Consider the following 17,152-nt stretch of genomic DNA (forward strand, 5'->3'; position numbering starts at 1 on the left):
CTAAGTGTGACACAAGCAAACATTGGCTGTTACAAACAACCCACCAATCCTGTCCATCAGGGAAGCTTTCTTACTAAGTCACACACACAGAGCGATTGCAGGATGTGATCACAGCAAATCCGAGTTTTGCAAATCTATCAGCTGATCAAAAAAATCACATGCTTCTCAATGAGTTGTTCTAGACATGACCATCACTACATAGGGTCTCAAATCTTAGAGGTTGTCCTTTGGTCGTTAATGTGATCATGCGATTCCATCTTTTTTAAATCACACCCTAGTTCACACTGCAAATCATCAAATGCAGCCACAATCATTGAGCAATTTGTAATAATTTTTTTTCACATTTTTAGCAAGCGATTTTGTAGGCATTTGCGATTCTGCAGCGGTCCCTTAAACATGAGCATTAAAAAATACTGTAGACAGCAACGCTTTTACAATTTTGAAAAATTTGTAACCACTCTATCATGTCCGATATACACTATGCAATTTTCCATTAGATAGACAGGTCAAAAATGATTATTTTCCGACAGGTCCTATCTGATATCCGATCATTTTTCTGATTGATTTTGTATAGAACTGATTGAAAAATTGATCAGAAAAATGATCGAAAATCAATTCAACCTACCTATCTGACGGGAAATTGCATGGTGTGTACCAGGCAGACGGGAAATTGCATGGTGTGTACCAGGCGTTAGGATCAATGCCATAGGATTACATTAGCAAAATGATTGGGTAATCGCCAGCGATCGCAAAAATGCTCAAAAGCGCTAGCAGTGTGAACCAGCCCTTACACTGTAAACATCTGATTGGTCAGTAAGGGCTGCAGCACAGATAATCTATTTGCACTGCTAATCTAAGCTCATTTCTCATTCTCATATTAATTTTGTCTAATATGACGAAATACATAAGGACTTATCTACAATAATGGCTAATTCCATCTCACAATAGACATTTTGAACCGATGCCCAATTACATGTACAGCAGTGCGTATACTGCTGTGTTTGGCTGCCATTCAGCAACATTCCTGAATGATCTATGCTCAGTCTGCGAATCTCTGCAGCAGATCCTCTCTGTGTATATTTCCCCCCTCTCTGAAGCGCTCACAGCCAGGGAACTCTATGAGGTCTGCTTCTCCCAGCGCACACACTGCTGTGCGAGGCCTGTGTGACTGAAAACCTGAAAAATCAGTGGATACTCCAGTTCCCACGGACCGGTAAGGGCGTCGTGTGGAGTACATCTGGCGGACGTGGACTGGTGCTCTTTTCCGACACCACTTTTTGCGTGCCATTCGAATACCCCAGGCAAGCAATCCCAGCAGCAGCAGCAATGCATTCAGGGCAAGTAATACTAAAGCTAGCATTTGGTAGTTTAGCAAAGGACGCTCATCTTCTGGAGATAATGTGACAAGGCCCACACAGTGCTCCCTGGGGGCCACAGGACAAGCTCGTCCACCAATTAGGCTCTCGACACACACTAAATATGGAGTATCTCCTGTGAGCTCCTGTAAAGTTAAAGATTCTGTCAGACCCCTTGGATAGACAAAGCGCTGGAAACGTCCACCTTGCCCAAAGCGCTCGTATAAAATTCTGAAAAAGACAGGCCCCTGATTATGATGAGGGGTCAAAGTCTGCCATCGTACCCGAGCTGTGGTGCTTCCTACAGATTCCACAGACAAGTTCAGTAAATACAACTTGTTAAATTCACATGGGTCAGAGAGAACAGATGGGAAAGATGCAACTTGGCGTAAGGTCTCACTTTGATCAGGATGAGTAGCATGAAAAGATGGCTGCAATGCATCAGAATGACTCCGGGGTGAGATCTCTGGGATATCCTGTAGCGTTTTAAATTTTGGATGTGAATCACCAGTCTGGGGCCTTTCCGAAGGTATTGGTGAAGATCCAGTTATATCAGAGCCCTCAGAATTAGATGGAGACTGTAAGGGGTCAGGGTTGTGATGAGGTAAAATTTCAGCACTTGGGAGGCTGGGCACATTGTCAGATGTTGGGATTTGGGCGTCAGACTGTCTGAAAGGTAGCCGTTTAACCTTCTCATTAGCTGGTTGTACCGTAGCAGGGATTTGCTTTTCAGTTACTGGATTCTGCTTGCTTGGCTTCAGTTTAGAGTCCACTGGCTTCCGGTTTCCAGCAGAAGCCTTTGTGTTCTTACTTCTTCCTGTCTGTAATAGTTTTTGGCGTTTATCAGTGCTGCTCCTCCTGGTGGCCAAAGGCAGTTCTGTGGTGGGCACAAGTTCTAAAGATGCTAAAGTCTGAGGAAAAGAGAGGACTTCCGGTTTACTTGTAGAGATAGGAAGTAACAAAACTGGTTTAGAATCCAGGTTCAACGCTTGGCCCACCTGTTCAAGAGCTGTGGAATTTTTATTTTCTTTACCAGAACTATGCAAAACCACATCCTTGTCAAGTAAGGTGCTAAATACTCCTTTAGGAGTCGTACTGTTAATACATTCTCCGGTTCCCCGTAAATAAACATCTTCAAGATAGTCCAAATATTTCCCAGCCACTTCCTGGGGTTCTCTGCACTGTACAAACACTGTCAACATCCGAATCCGTCTGACCAGGGTTCCCAGAATCCAATGCTTAAACGCCAACAAGTGACAGTTACAGTTCCACTGATTGCCATCCAGCTGCAGCCTGTAAAGGGCTGGATTTCCAAACAAGATGTCCCCAGGTAGGAAACTCAGCATATTGTGCTGCAGATCCAGCACCCTCAGTCTGCTTAATCCACTGAAAGTCCCAGGAGGCAGATTGGACAGAGAATTGCGACTCAGGTTCAGTAATTCCAGACTGTGCAGTGATGCTAGGAGACTTTCAGGGAGATGGCTCAGTAAGTTTCCATCAAGATGCAGCTCTTGTAAAGACCCCAGTCCATTAAACGTCTTGCTGTGTACAAGAGAAATCCTGTTTGAGCTGAGAATGAGCTTGGAAAGCTTCTGTAATCCATGAAAAACACCTGGTCCCAGTTGTTGCAGATTGTTTCCAGCCATTGTGAGTGTGCTAAGGGAACGCAGCGGTAAAAATGTAGGTTGGCGTAACGAATTCAGGGGGTTCCCTGACAGGCTCAGCAGACGCAGTCTTATAAGCCCTGCAAAGGCATTTTTACTGATATTGGTAATTTTGTTGTTTTCTAGATGCAGGTAAACCAAATTAGAGAGGCCATGGAAGGAAGAACCATGCAGTCCCTCTATCTTGTTATTGTCCAGTCTTAGTTTGATCAGTGACCCCAGGCTGGAGAAGGCGGCCCGACTTACGTTTCGCAGTCTGTTGGTATTCACATTCAGCACTTTCAGTTTCTTCAGAGGGGAGAAAGCACCAGGGGAAAGTGTAGGAAGCTGGTTGTTGCCAAGGTACAACTCTTCTAGGTAGCTGAGCTTGTCAAATGCCTTGGGATGAATGAAGTGGATCTGATTGTACTGCAGATCAAGCCTCTGCAAATTAAAATAAGTTGATAAGTCTGTGGCAGTTATATTAGCGATAAAGTTTCCACCCAGGCTGTAAGTTTTAGTCCCCACAGGGTTGAGAATATGGCTGGATTTGGGAACTGAAACTAGCCCTCTGTTGGAGCACAGAATATGCTGAGGATGGTGACAGTCACATGGCTGAGGGCACTGGTGGTCTTCCACACTATAGCAGAGATTACAGACCACCAGCATCAGCAGCTGTATAGTGACAGCTTTCTCCATTTCACCTGGTGCAGTGTACAGACTGACCCAGCTCTGCGCATCCCCCACCTCTATGCAGGCTTCTTAGACCACTTCTATGACTGTTCTTCATACAGATCCTCCAGCACATCAACATCTCGCTGCCTTCTACAGATGGACATTATAATGTAACAGCAGGGACACAATAACAGCAGCAGTAGTCAGAGGCAGCATGAACACTCACTGTGCAGCAGATCTCTCCTGAATCCTGTGAATAGGAAGCAGTCAGATGGTTGCAGGTCTCCTGGCTTAGAATATCACTGTCCCTGTGTCCCCTGTCCTGGTACAGAGCAAAGCTCCCCTCTCAGCCTCCAGCGCCTGGAGCAGCAGACTGCACTAGACAGTGACCAGATGTTGCTGCACATGATGGAAGTTCTGCGGTCCATCAGCAGTCACTTTTACATCCATAGCAACCTGAGTTTTTGCAGTTGGTCTAGAAAATCCTTCCAAGTTTGCTGAAGTTCAGCCAGGAATCCAGGTGGCCATGTGATCTGTGCAATAGCCTGAGCCCTCTACACAGCCGCTCCAAGAAATCCAAGCCTCGCAGCTCCTTTTGTTTAGGACTCGGAGAGAAGAATCCTGAGCCAGAGAAGTTTAGAGCATCGGAGAAAGAGGCGGAAATACGTGCTTCCCACACGGGCTCCCCAGAGAGTGCAGTCTAGGAAAGAGGATCCTGGGGAGGCAGCTCAGAGCTGCTGGTGGGAGGAGGAAACATCCAGCACATGTGAGGGAACTACCAGACAGAGGACTATAGGCAACAACGTGCCACTCAGAACAAAGGAGGAGACTGAGCCAAGTGATACTTTGTAGACTGCAAAAACCTCTCCTGCAGCAAGACAGTTAGTTTGCATGCTGGTGTTATTACATACTGAGCTCAGCTGTGTTTCCACTCATAACTCTGTACTGTATGAGGGGAGGAATGGAGCTCCCCCAGGTGGTCCTGTGAAGGATGCTGGGAGCAGCACATTAGCGTTATTGCAGACCCATAATCACCTCTACCTGAAAGAAGTTCTGTCACTCAAAACCTGGTTTTGCCCACAGCTGTCACAGGACTTCAGGTGGCTATACATCTGCTGATTTTGCGGCCAATCGACAATCCGATTTTGATAATTATTGAATTGGATGAAAATCAGTGCTGTAACTAGAATCTTCGATCACGATTCAACCGATTTCGGACTGAAATTGGCTGACTTTATCGAATGGACATGCTGGGAAATATCAGGCTGACATGGTCAATCGGGTACACAGTGGAAATGGCGTGTGATATCAGGACGAGCGACGGAACCCTGGCCGCTGCCCCCCATCACCCAATTCCGGGGCTTGTGTCTAGGCAGTAGCACATGGCTGATTCCCAAAATATTTCATTCTGCAATTGATTGTGAATTGCCTTTTTTATCAGATTGGAGAGTCTGTCACTTGGTCGATCTGCCCATACATCACTAGATGTATAGCCACCTTTTGAGGTGCTTAGCTTCTTTTTTATGTGTGTTTTCTGGAAGCTTCTCCTTTGTGCATCATCCCATCGTCCTACTTCCCCTCCCCATAGCAACAGCACATGTCATTCTGCTCTACCAGTAGTATGAGTTTATAAATGTAACATACGAGGACTGCCCACTGGCAGGGATTGGGACTCCATCCCTAAAGGTGCCCATTAATGGTCCAATATTTTCCTCAGATGCGATCATCCGGTCAGATTTGCGGGATCATAAGTAATCGAGAGGCAATTATTACTTGTTCCCAAAACGGGTCGATTAGGGGACCTTCTCTCTAGATAAGATCTTAAAATGCAACATTCCTATTGCCAAAATTCGGTATACCAATCAACCATAGAATCGTTCTATGTCGATTTTCTCCACGTACTGTGTGGTTTTCTGTTCAATTTGATAATAAAAATCTAATGGAATGATCGCATCAGAGTAAAATAATGTACTGTCAATGGACACCTTTATGCAACAGTGGGGATATTAGGGGACAAGGCTGTGCAGATGTGTCACTAGCCTCCAGGCTAAAGCATTCTGTTGCTATGGATTTTGGAGGAGTGCCGAGACAGAGTGGGCGGGGCAAATAGGAGAAAAATGCCTTCAGGCAGCGCTCTGCCAAGATGACTTCCAAACTGATGGCTGACCAAGGCACTGAGGGACGCACAAAATCGCAAAACGCTTGTGATTACGATTTTAGATGTGAACGAAGCCTAACAGCAGCAGTCAACACCAGCATTTTTTTTCAGTTCTTCGAGTGTGAGGGCCCATTTCCACTTGTGCGAATCTGCATGCGTTTCCTGCATGCAGATTCGCATAGACAATACAAATGGATGGGACGGTTTCCACTTGTCAGGATTTCTGAGCGGTTTTCTGTGCAGAAAAAAATCTGCACGGCAGAGCATTCAGAATTCGCATACCACTACGCGATTCGCATACAATGTATTTAATAGGAAATTCACATGTGGTTTTGGTATGCAAATTTTCATGCGAATTCGCACAGAATCAATGGAAAAGCACACAGGCACTGCCATGGTTAAATTCGCATACATCGTCATCCATGCGAATTCGCATGAAAATTCGCATACACCCGCATGCAAATTTTTACCGCGCGATTCGCATCGCACAAGTGGAAACGGGCCCTGAATGTACACCAACCCAACTAGCTCCGAGCTTGTAGTGTGAACAATTAGATTGTGAGCTTTTTTGGGGAGACAATAAAGATGTGAATATTTCCTTGTACAGTTTAAAGTGTTGAGTCCTTGTATTTCAGTCCTTCAAATGCAGAAAATAAATAGGTAAATTAACTCAAGTATAAACAGATTAAAGAGCTGTTTCTTTGACATTAGCTTATTTTAAACCACTCAAAACAAACAAGCAGTCTAACTAAGCTAACAGTGTTATCAGACACCTGGTGTTTTGCTAATCAAAAGCAAAATATATTACCCCAGAAGTGATTAGGAAACAGCAGATTGAGAATAAAGGTCTCTGGTGAGAACAGTAACAAAGGTGAGACATTCTGCAAATGGTCAATTAAGGAAGCCAGGAAGCATAAATACAATTATATCTTTAATCAGATGGTGCTTTGCATATCAAATCTATACAGCTATCTGTGCAGAGACATATAAGCCTGGTACACACTTTCAGTTTGGCCAATCACTGACCAATTGTACCACCTCCATGTAGTATGAAGGGGCATATATCAGGCGACTTGGTGGCCGATTGACCATCCAATTTGACTATAATAATCGAATTGGATGAAAATCGGTGCCGCCAATTGCATGCCCAACCGATAAAGCAACCAATTTCGGGACGGAAATTGGTTGTATTGTCAATCGCGCATGCTGAAAGATTTTGGGCCGAAGTTGGTTAGTCGGGTGCGCGGCGGGAACAGCAAGCAATTTCCAGACGATCGGCAAAACCATCCGCCGCTTTGCAGCTGTGTTCCCTAATGTAAATGTCCCCCCCCCCCGGTGCCCTTGTAAAGTATACATTACCTGTTCGTGGCCTCCGCTTGGCCCCCGCTGCTCCGGGTGCATTCTCCTCTCCATACACGCATGCGCCACATGGTTTCCTGGTAAGGGCGCACTAGTGACGTCACACATGGGTGCCTTTACTAGGAAACCACGTGGGACGCGTGTGTATGCAGTGGAGGAATCCCAGAAGCCAGCGGGGGACAAGCGTAGGCCGCGGACAGGTAATGTATACACTTTACACGGGGCACCAGAGGGGGAAATTACATTAGTTAAACAAAGTGAACACACCTTGTTTAACAGACATTCATCTGCAGATCAGATCCACCAGGATGGATCTTCAGATGATTGTCAGATATGCAGAGAAACTGTTAAAGAGAAACTCCAGTGAAAATAATGTAATAAAAAAGGTCTTAATTTTTACAATAATTATGTATAAATGATTTAATCAGTTTTTGCCCATTGTAAAATCTTTTAAATCCCTGATTTACATACTGACATTTATCACATGGTGACATTTTTACTATTGGCAAGTGATGTAACTGCTGCATTCTTTTTTGGCAGTTGGAAACAGCTGTAAACAGCTATTTCCCACAATGCAACAAGGTTCACAGACCGGAAACTGCCAAGAGTACGTACTCAGAATTTCTTTGTGGGAGGGGTTTCACCACAATATCAGTCATACAGTACCCCCTGATGGTCTGTTTGTGAAAAGGAATAGATTTCTCATGTAAAAAGGGGGTATCAGCTACTGATTGGGATAAAGTTCAATTCTTGGTTTTGAGTTTCTCTTTAAACAATGTGTGTATGAGGATCTGCAGATATCATAGACTATGAATGTGTTTTGCAGGAATGGATCTTTTGCAGATACTGATCTGTTGAATTGTTGTGTACAGAATATTTGTGTGCAGCATCTTGCAAAGATTTTTATCTGATGGGGAGTTCAGCTCAATAGAATAGACTGTGTAGAGTATGGCTCTCATACTACATGGAAGGTGGTAAAATTGGTCTAAGATCTTTCAAGTGTGTACACACCATAAGAGGCGCTCCGGGGCCCCAAACTACCTCCAACACCTTAACCTCCTTGGCGGTTAATTTTTTTTTCAAATTGGCAAAAAAATCATTTTTTAAAATTTTTTTTTTTTGGGTTTCATGTAAAGCTACCAGAGTGGTAGCTACATGAAACACCACTAGAGGGCGCATGTGGCCCTCTAGTGCGATCGTCGCCGGCATCAATGGCAAACAGGGGAGTGCATATACAACGCGTTCCCCTGTTTGGCTTCTCCTGTCGCCATGGCGACGATCGGCATGACGTCATGGACGTCAGCCGACGTCCTGACGTCAGGCGCACTCGATCCAGCCCATAGCGCTGCCCGGAACTCATTGGTCCGGGCAGCGCAGGGCTCTGGCGGGGGGGGGGGCCCTCTTCTGCCGCTGCGTGCGGGCGATCGCCGCAGAGCGGCGGCGATCGAGCTGTGCGCGCAGCTAGCAAAATGCTAGCTGCGCGCACAGCACTTTACATGACGAAAATCGCCCCACCAGGGGCTGAGATAGCTCCCTGCGCGGCATAGCCCGAGCTCAGCTCGGGCTTACCGCCAGGAAGGTTAATCTCTAGTTATTTGGCTTGCAGTCACTGCCATGTATCAAACACAATAGGGGAATGATAGCTGAGTGAGTTGTGCGCCCCCTCCTGCACTGCGCCCTAGGCTGGAGCTTCTCTCGCCTTGACCCGGCCCTGCTGCACAGATCAGAATGAAGATCAAAGTTAGTTCACACTACAAGAGCTTTTTCTACTCTAGCGCTTGGCGCTACCGTTTTGCACAGGTGATTTTACCGCGTTTAGCGTTGTAAAATCACTGCTCACACTTCTGCGATTCAGAGCGATTGCGGACAATGCTTTATAAGCACTGTACCGCAATCGCTAGAATCACGGCAAAATGTTGCATGTAACATGTTCTGTGATTGGCGCTAATCGCGAAACACCCACGATCTGCGCCAATTGCAGCAGTGAGGTCACTGCCATAGGGTAAAATATCTAGCGCTGTGGCAATTAGCGGGAAGTATGAACGGGCCCTAAAAGCTCTTGCTTATGTAATCCTATGTGTGTGTTCTCACTGGAGTGTTGTGATTTTGCATTTGCATTAGCAAGAGCTTTTAAAAACTCTAGCGTTTTAAACGCTCTTGTAGTGGGAATCAGTATCTTTTGGCCTTCAAAGTTAAATTTCTGCACAAAGTCTAAAGCCTATGAGGACTGTCACACGGAGGGATCAGAACTCGATCCCTCAGGCAACAGTTTTGAGGCCTAGTTCTGTACAGACACAATACTAGCCTGTAGGCTAGCGCCATGTTCTGTTGCCGTGGTGGAAGGCCTACAGAGCCCTGCATGATGGAGCAGCGTGAGGCCTGGAACCCACTAGAAAGCGCAAAACGCTAACACTAAAGATTTGTGATAGTGTTTTGCAAGCGATTTTGGGAGTGATTTCCTTGCTCCTATACAATTCATTAGAATGGAAACGCTCCCAAAATGCTGCATGTCCTGCGATTGCGATTTGCTTAAAGGGACCATAAACAGTACCTGTAATCAAAAATTTAGCTTACCTGGGGCTTCCTCCAGCCCACCGTAGGCCGCGAGGTTCCCCGGCGTCTTCCTGGCTCCTCTCCGTGTCACTCTGGCTGCTCCGTTACTGGCGACACCCAGGCCGGGTGTCGGGTCAACGTTTCCTAGATCAGGACGCGGCTGGGCGTGACAGTCCTGCGCATGTGCGGTTTTCTAACTCTAAACCCTGCATGCCCAGGACGGTCATGCCAGCCGCCGTGATGAAGCAGAGGGTCCAGATCCAGGAAGAGACGGCCTGACACTCGGCCCGGGTGTCACCAGTAACAGAGCTGCCAGAGGAATCGGGAGAGGAGCCAGGACGACGCCGGGGGACCTCGCGGCCTGCGGTGGGCTGGAGGAAGCTCCAGGTAAGTGAAATTTTTGATTATACACCTCAGGGTACCTTTAATCGCAATCGCCGTAGTGGAATCTGTCACATCCATTTACATTGGTAGATCGTTTAGGGAATTCACTAGCGACTGAAAGCGCTCCGTAAATGCTCAAAAAACACGCTCTAGTGGGTTCCAGGCCTGAAGCTGGCGGGTGAAAAGGAACACAATGCCTTTGGCTTGTGAATGGGCCAGATGATCCATAGGACAGACCTCTCGCTGATGATGCATGAAAGGGAATGGCCGGCAGCTGTACACACACTAGATTCTCGCCAGAGGCGTCCCCGATCATCTGCCTCAAACAAGAACCACCTAACTTGTACAAGGTGTGAGCCAATCTTTAGCATTGGAATGATTCCTAAACACTCTCAATTTGTTAACCATAACCTAGTCTAAGGCTGGGAGCACACTCGCAGGTGCAATGAAACGCACAGAAGTAAGCAGAATGCCATGAGCTTTAACCCCCTTGGCGGTATGAAACATTCCGCCAGGGGGCAGCGCAGCAGTTTTTTTTTTTTTTAAATCATGTAGCGAGCCTAGGGCTCGCTACATGATAGCCGCTGCTCAGCGGCATCCCCCCAGCCCCGCCGATCGCCTCCGGCGATAGGCAATCGGGAAATCACGTTCAAAGAACGGGATTTCCTGGAGGGCTTCCCCCGTCATGGCGACGGGGCAGGATGACGTCAGCGACGTCGGGACGTCATTGGGACTCCAGATCCACCCCTCGGTGCTGCCTGGCACTGATTGGTCAGGCAGCGCACGGGGTCTGGGGGGGACCATGCGCCGCAACGAATAGCGGCGACGATCGGGGTGCTGGCGCAGCTAGCAAAGTGCTAGCTGCGTCCAGCAAAAAAAAAATTATTTAAAATCGGCCCAGCAGGGCCTGAGCGGCACCCTCCGGCGGCTTACCCCGTGTCACACACGGGGTTACCGCTAAGGAGGTTAAAATTGTGGGTAAAAAATACCAAACAAAAGCGAACGACGTGCGATTCCCATAGGCAAACGCAGGGGGGGGGGGGATTACAGCTGCCCAGAATCCCCCCTCAGACTAGGGCCGGTGCCGGGGACAGGCACAAGTTGAGACACCAGAATATCTGCAGATATCCTGCAGCTCACAGCACTGCCCCCTTTCTTTCCCTGCTGCAGTTGACTTTAGATGTAGCAGCAGCGTGTGTACAGAGCATGGAGCAGCTCTGGGGAACTTAACAGAGTCAGGTATGAGCACAGCCCTGTGCCCTGCTGTGTGAATGCTTCACTTCCCCCTTCATTAATGTTGGCTGTCCTCATTATCTGTATCCAAACTGCTCCTGAACGATCCTGTTGTCGATCGGGAGAAAATTGGACATTTAGGAAATAATTGTCAGATCCTGTTGGATGGGAAATGTGTACCCAGCATGATGTACTACCATATTATCATACTGTATTGTGCATAGCTGAGGAGACCTTTCAGGAATCCCCCCCCCCTTGAAAATCCTGGGTTTGCCCCTGATTCCTGAGCAGGCCATGGACGTGTCCAGTGGAATTTTGCTTATTTGTGGCCATGCGCGGCAAAATGCTCAAGATTCAAACAAGTGTGCCCCCAGTCTAATACTTTCATTTCACCCTAGACTGACTCTAACACGCACCTAAATGCAGACTTTAACCCACTTGGTGTTATGATTCTTTCCGGATTTTAGGATCTAAAAGCGGTGCAATTTTTTTGTACCATTTTAGATCCTAAAACCTGGAAAAAATCATGCTGCCAGGATAATCTGCAACAGTTTCACAACCACTCACCTTCCTGGCTCCAGTTCTCCCTCCATCCTCCGGGTAGCGCTGCAACTCTAAAGTGAGATTGCTGGCTGTCATCATGACGACAGTCGGCAATCTCATCAGGAAGCAGAGCCACGCAGGAGCGGAAGAAGGATGGCGGCCGACATCGGGATCCCCTGGGAGGTATGCAGAAATGCCCGCTGCACGCATTGCTCTGCATTCAGCCTCCGGCAGCTACCCCGAGCACAGGTTGGGATTACTGCTCTGAGCTGTGGTTTTCCACCCCGACCCTAGCTCGGGTTTACCGCCAATGAGGTTGTAGTGTACCACTGTAGTGAACGGTATATGGAGGCTGCCATATTTATTTTAAGCAATACCAGTTGCCTGGCAGTCCTGCTGGTCTATTTGGCTGCAGCAGTGTCTGAATAACACCAGAAACAAGCACACAGCTAATCTTGTCAGATCTGACAATAATGTCAGAAACTTGCTTGTTCAGGGTCTGTGGCTAAAAGTATTAGAGGCAGAGGATCAGCAGGACTGCCAGGCAACCAGTATTGCTTAAAAGGAAATAAATATGGCAACGTCCATACCCCTCTCGCTTCAGTTGTCCTTTAAAGGCGATTTGAACCAGCAAATAAGGCAGCATACCTGTATTATTACTAAACCATTTCAATTCTCCACTTTTTGTATAAACTGTGCTGAGCAGAGACAGACTCCATTATTTTCTATGCTTTTAGGTAGAACATGCAGGTAACACTCCATCCATCCAATGCCATCCTCAGTATCGGCACAGACATACAAACAATCCAGCCCGACAGCTGTTTTGCATTTCCATGCTTGTACTGAGGCAGATATCTGTACACCAAATGTGTATGGCATTTCTAAAGATCAAAACTGGAAAGACAAAACCTTTTATCTGTGCTGGACCATACTTATCAGTGGTATGGCGGATTTACTTATTTGTAAGCCTGTGAGCATGAAAGGCTTCAGCCGTTTATGGCAGATACTTCATAACACAGATGGATGGCCTGTAGTGTAAATGTTGATCATTATGTATAGTGCTATTGATCTCTTTCTCTACCGGCAATAAAATGCAGAAGGATGTAGATCAACAAAAGAACCTATTGTCGCCCCGAAAGATCTTTAGAGAGTGTCAGCTGTATACAAATATGGACTCAGCTTCTGGCCAAATATGTTCAGCTCAGGAGAGGTGGGGAGACAGTTAGAGGTGCACTGCTGCAGAAACTTTAAAGTGATTCTGAGATGGTTCACGATCGCCATTTTATACTTACCCGAGGCTTGCTCCAGACCCATGAGCAGCACTGAGTCCCTCACCATCCTCTTAGGCCCCTCCATTCAGCCTCGGGCTTCTGCGCATGTGCAGCTGGGCCTCGCACACACCACTGATTGCGCTATACTCCAGGGGACGCGTACGCAGCCGAGCTGCACATGCGCAGCAGCCCTTGACTAGTGATGGGCGAACATCCAGATGTTCGGGTTCGGGGGGGGTTCGGCCGAACATGCCCCCGATATTCGGCATGTTCGGGCCGAACCCCGAACATGTCCCTTTGGGGCCCCTATAGGGTCCCAGCATAAAGGGAGAGCAAACTCTTCCATAGGCAACAATGGCACCGCCGGCCGATTTGCTTGCGTTAGCGATTCGGCCGGCATTTCAATCCAAATTGGTGCAAATCCCATAGCCGTGCATGGCACGGTTGATGTGATTCGTCTGCGTATCCGCAGATTCGGAAGTGCCGCCACGCATCTCGCAGACGTGTGCGGCTCAAGTTGAAAAGGGCCCTTAGACCTATGGTAGCTGCCATATTTATATCCATGTCCCTCTCACCTCAGGTTTAACAATTGATTGACCCAGTCCTACATCACAGAGCCATATTACCCACTTCATGCCATGGGCTGAAGGGTTCAAATAGGAGACAAGTGTGCTTTATTAATGCTATAAGAGCCTATACTGGGGGCACCAATACCTGGCTCAACTATACTGGGGGGATAAATACTGCATCACAAATAACATTTGCACGCACGCGCGTGCAATTTTTACACCCTCACCCCGGGTGCAATTTAGCCTAGAAACTGCCCTGCAACCGATTTCCTGACTATAATACAGACTGGGACACAATGATTGATACACCACACTGCACTCCAAATTCTGCTAGGAACATCTTTAGAATCCAGACTGGAATTGTCTGAATATTCCACTCTGCATGGTTTTATATCGTTTGCATAAAGAATGGGTTTGTCACTGTGCAGCTCTATACTGCATCAATCTAAAGCCGCATCTACACGAGTAGATGCGGCCGCGATGCTCCTTATCAATCGAGCCGCTGATGCGGCTCGATTGATAAGATCCGACAGGACGGATCTCCGCACCGCCGATTCCCTGCTCGATCCCCGCGAGGGGACAATGGCAGGGAATCGTGCGGGAGATAAGCGGCGCCGGCGGGGACGAGCAGGGAATCAAATGCGGCGGGGACGCGGCGGGGACGCGCAACAGGCCGCCGATCGCCACAACATCTCCCCGTGTAGACGGGGCTTAAAGGTGGCCACACACAATACAATAAAATGATCCGATTTTACAGCAATTCGATAAAAACAATCGTATTTCCCGAAAAAAAAATCGAAAGCTTTTTTTTGTTCAACTGAAAAATCCGATCGGATTTCCCGATTTCTTCGATTTTTATCAATCTGGAATGCCATATATTTTTATTCAATCTTTCTAAAGATTGTATGGTGTATGTTAGATTTATGTCCATTTATTGATATACACACCCTAGCAATTTTGTCAGAGTTTCCAATCATATTTATCATCATTGGAGGAAAATAGAACATAGGTGTATGGTACATTGGTCATATTTTTGAAATGTTTCAGTTTAAATTGAACAGATATTTAAAAAAAAAAAATTGTATGGTATGCTTTAATTTGATCACTTTTGAAAATGTCAGATTTTTAAACAGGACAAAAACGTTATTAATCCGAAAAGTTACAAAGTTATTTGGGATCATATGTCATAGATTACCCTTTACCCAAGCCTTCTCATGTATGCAAAAACATTTTGTGAACCACATGAAAGATCATAAAAATACTGATGGAACTTCTGTCCAATCCAGTCCTCCTCACAGTGCCAGGCAGTAGGAAGGCCAGCATGGCTGCACACATGCTGCTTTTCCAATGAAAACGACAATTTATGTCTGAGGAAAGAATGCAACCTCACTATGCAGAGTTCATGAGGACAAGTAAACAGTCAGGGAAACGGGAGCTCTGTGGACAAAAATAAATGTCTAATGAATGGGACTTGCAGAAATGTGTTGCAATGCCATGTGACGCCTACAGTATTAAATAATTTGTAATTAGGAAAAAAAAAAAACACAAAAAAATTCAAGAAAAACTATATAAAATGAGAAGCTATATAGCTCGGGAAATGTACAGTACTGCTGTCTGGCTTTATTATGGATGTACATAATGGATGCACCGCTCGATTGAAACCACCAATGTCGGAAGGTTCACTGAAGTGCGGAAAAATCAATACATATGAGGATCTGATAAAACCGAAAATAGTTTTTCACTGTCACCGTTGCCATCTTTTCAGTAATGTCCTTATTGCACAAACTTTGGGAATCTACAAACCCAATTCCTTGTAGCACACTTGTGGCTGGTGACCATGCAAGGGCTTCTTTATGTGTTCAAACAGGAAATAGTCATTTGGTGCACAGACTGAAGGCTAGATAACTTGTGTAATACATTACCTCAGCGACTTGCCCTGGAGTACTAACAAATTCAGCCATTCTGACAGCACTACTGCTACCCCTCAGGAAGCACAGTCACATGATCAACCATCTTACCATAGCTGTGGCCACCATCCCCTGTAGCTGGAATAACATCCTCATCCCCAGCCACAATTTTGGCCACTGAAAAATACTGCATGCTGCCATAGGATTGACTCACACCCCCCCCCCCCCCCCCCAGTGTAGAGCACAAGAGCCAGTTAAAATTACTTGCACAAAACACCCTGTTCACTCTTCACAGCAGCTGGCTGCAGACATCCTTCTGACCTTGCTTCTAAAAGGAAACCAAGCACCATTTTTTTCCTGCAGTTTCTTTAGTCTCTGCCATAGGAGCCGCCATGTCTGCCCCCTTCCCTTCTAGCTGTCCCTAATGATCCAGGGGCAGGTGTAAAGATAGCATGTATGACTTCTCTAAACTCTCTGAAGCATAGTGCCTCCCCCCTCGTCTTCCCCCCCCCCCCCCCCCAAAACCACTGATGAAAGCTTTGGTTTGTTCTCTAGTGTGTGCAAAAAAAGGGGTTACATCAGTCCTCATCTGCGTGACATTTCTGCAGTCCCCTGAAGTAGGGTAATAATAGCCCCTGCTAAACTTTAAAATATTAAAAAGGAGAGATAAAATTGAAGTTTTTTTATTATTGAGCCACATTGTTAGCATGCATTTTAATGTGCTATTGAGATGCCCTGGGTGCTAAAAAGGGTGCTCAGTTCCCTTTAAGTATCGCGAGACTTCCTGCAGGTCCCAGGGAGTGACAGCAGTCAATTGCAGAAAAGAGCTGCAGATGCAGTCTTGGAGGAGCTAGCTTAAACTGCTCCATTGCACTACTGTGCTTTGGAAAAGTGGACGGCAGCTACAGGTGGTGTGCAGTAGTGAGCTCCTGATTGAGACATATCCCCCCACCCCCTGCTCACTGGCCATCCAGCAACTCCAGGTTCTTTAAGGGCCGGGCTCCACGAACGCAATGGTGTCCACTTCTGTCCGCTTTTCAGCATCTGTAACACTGATGTGTAACTGAAAAGCGGACACAACTGTACTGGGCTCAGGCTCTTAAAGATGTGGAGTGAGGAGACATGTTGCACAAAACAGTTCATGCCCCATAGTGATGAAGTCAATTTTTACTGTGATCCATCAATCCAATATGATTCAGCTCAGCAATGAAATAAACATCACAATATAAATGTTTTTTTAGAAACTTTATTAAGATTGTATTTGTTACGAAGCACCATTGGGTGATAACTCAAACAGGCTTCTAGCAGTTGAAGTCCTTGCAGTTACTTATAAATCTGTCAATCAGCACAAACGATCTTTCCGGCTGGTCATATGGAAGGATGTGGCCTCCTCCTCTCACAATAACCTAAAAAACAGGAAGAATAATAATCACACACACTGTAATATCCGTCTGTGTAGGTGGCTGCAGCATCCTTTATATATCATACATCAAAGAAGTCCT

The 17,152-nt window shown here is 46.4% G+C and overlaps 2 protein-coding genes across 2 annotated transcripts in view; both read right to left on the bottom strand.

The window, feature by feature from the left end:
- Window positions 1–1,039: 1,039 nt before the first annotated feature.
- On the bottom strand, window positions 1,040–3,697 carry TRIL (TLR4 interactor with leucine rich repeats). Its single transcript, XM_068238668.1, has one exon. The coding sequence runs from the start codon at window positions 3,695–3,697 to the stop codon at window positions 1,040–1,042; it is 2,658 nt and encodes an 885-aa protein (XP_068094769.1).
- A 13,183-nt stretch (window positions 3,698–16,880) lies between these two features.
- CPVL (carboxypeptidase vitellogenic like) overlaps window positions 16,881–17,152 on the bottom strand; it is a 151,193-nt gene continuing 150,921 nt past the window's right edge. Inside the window, 1 exon segment of the mRNA XM_068238669.1 lies at window positions 16,881–17,056. Coding sequence (XP_068094770.1) covers window positions 16,952–17,056 — 105 coding nt within the window. The 3' untranslated portion in view covers window positions 16,881–16,951.

The sequence above is a fragment of the Hyperolius riggenbachi genome, chromosome 5 (assembly GCF_040937935.1).
Source record: "Hyperolius riggenbachi isolate aHypRig1 chromosome 5, aHypRig1.pri, whole genome shotgun sequence".
NCBI lineage: Eukaryota > Metazoa > Chordata > Amphibia > Anura > Hyperoliidae > Hyperolius > Hyperolius riggenbachi.

Excerpts from the sequence above, each read along its gene's own strand:
- TRIL (XM_068238668.1), bottom strand. The coding sequence starts at position 3,697 with ATGGAGAAAGCTGTCACTATACAGCTGCTGATGCTGGTGGTCTGTAAT.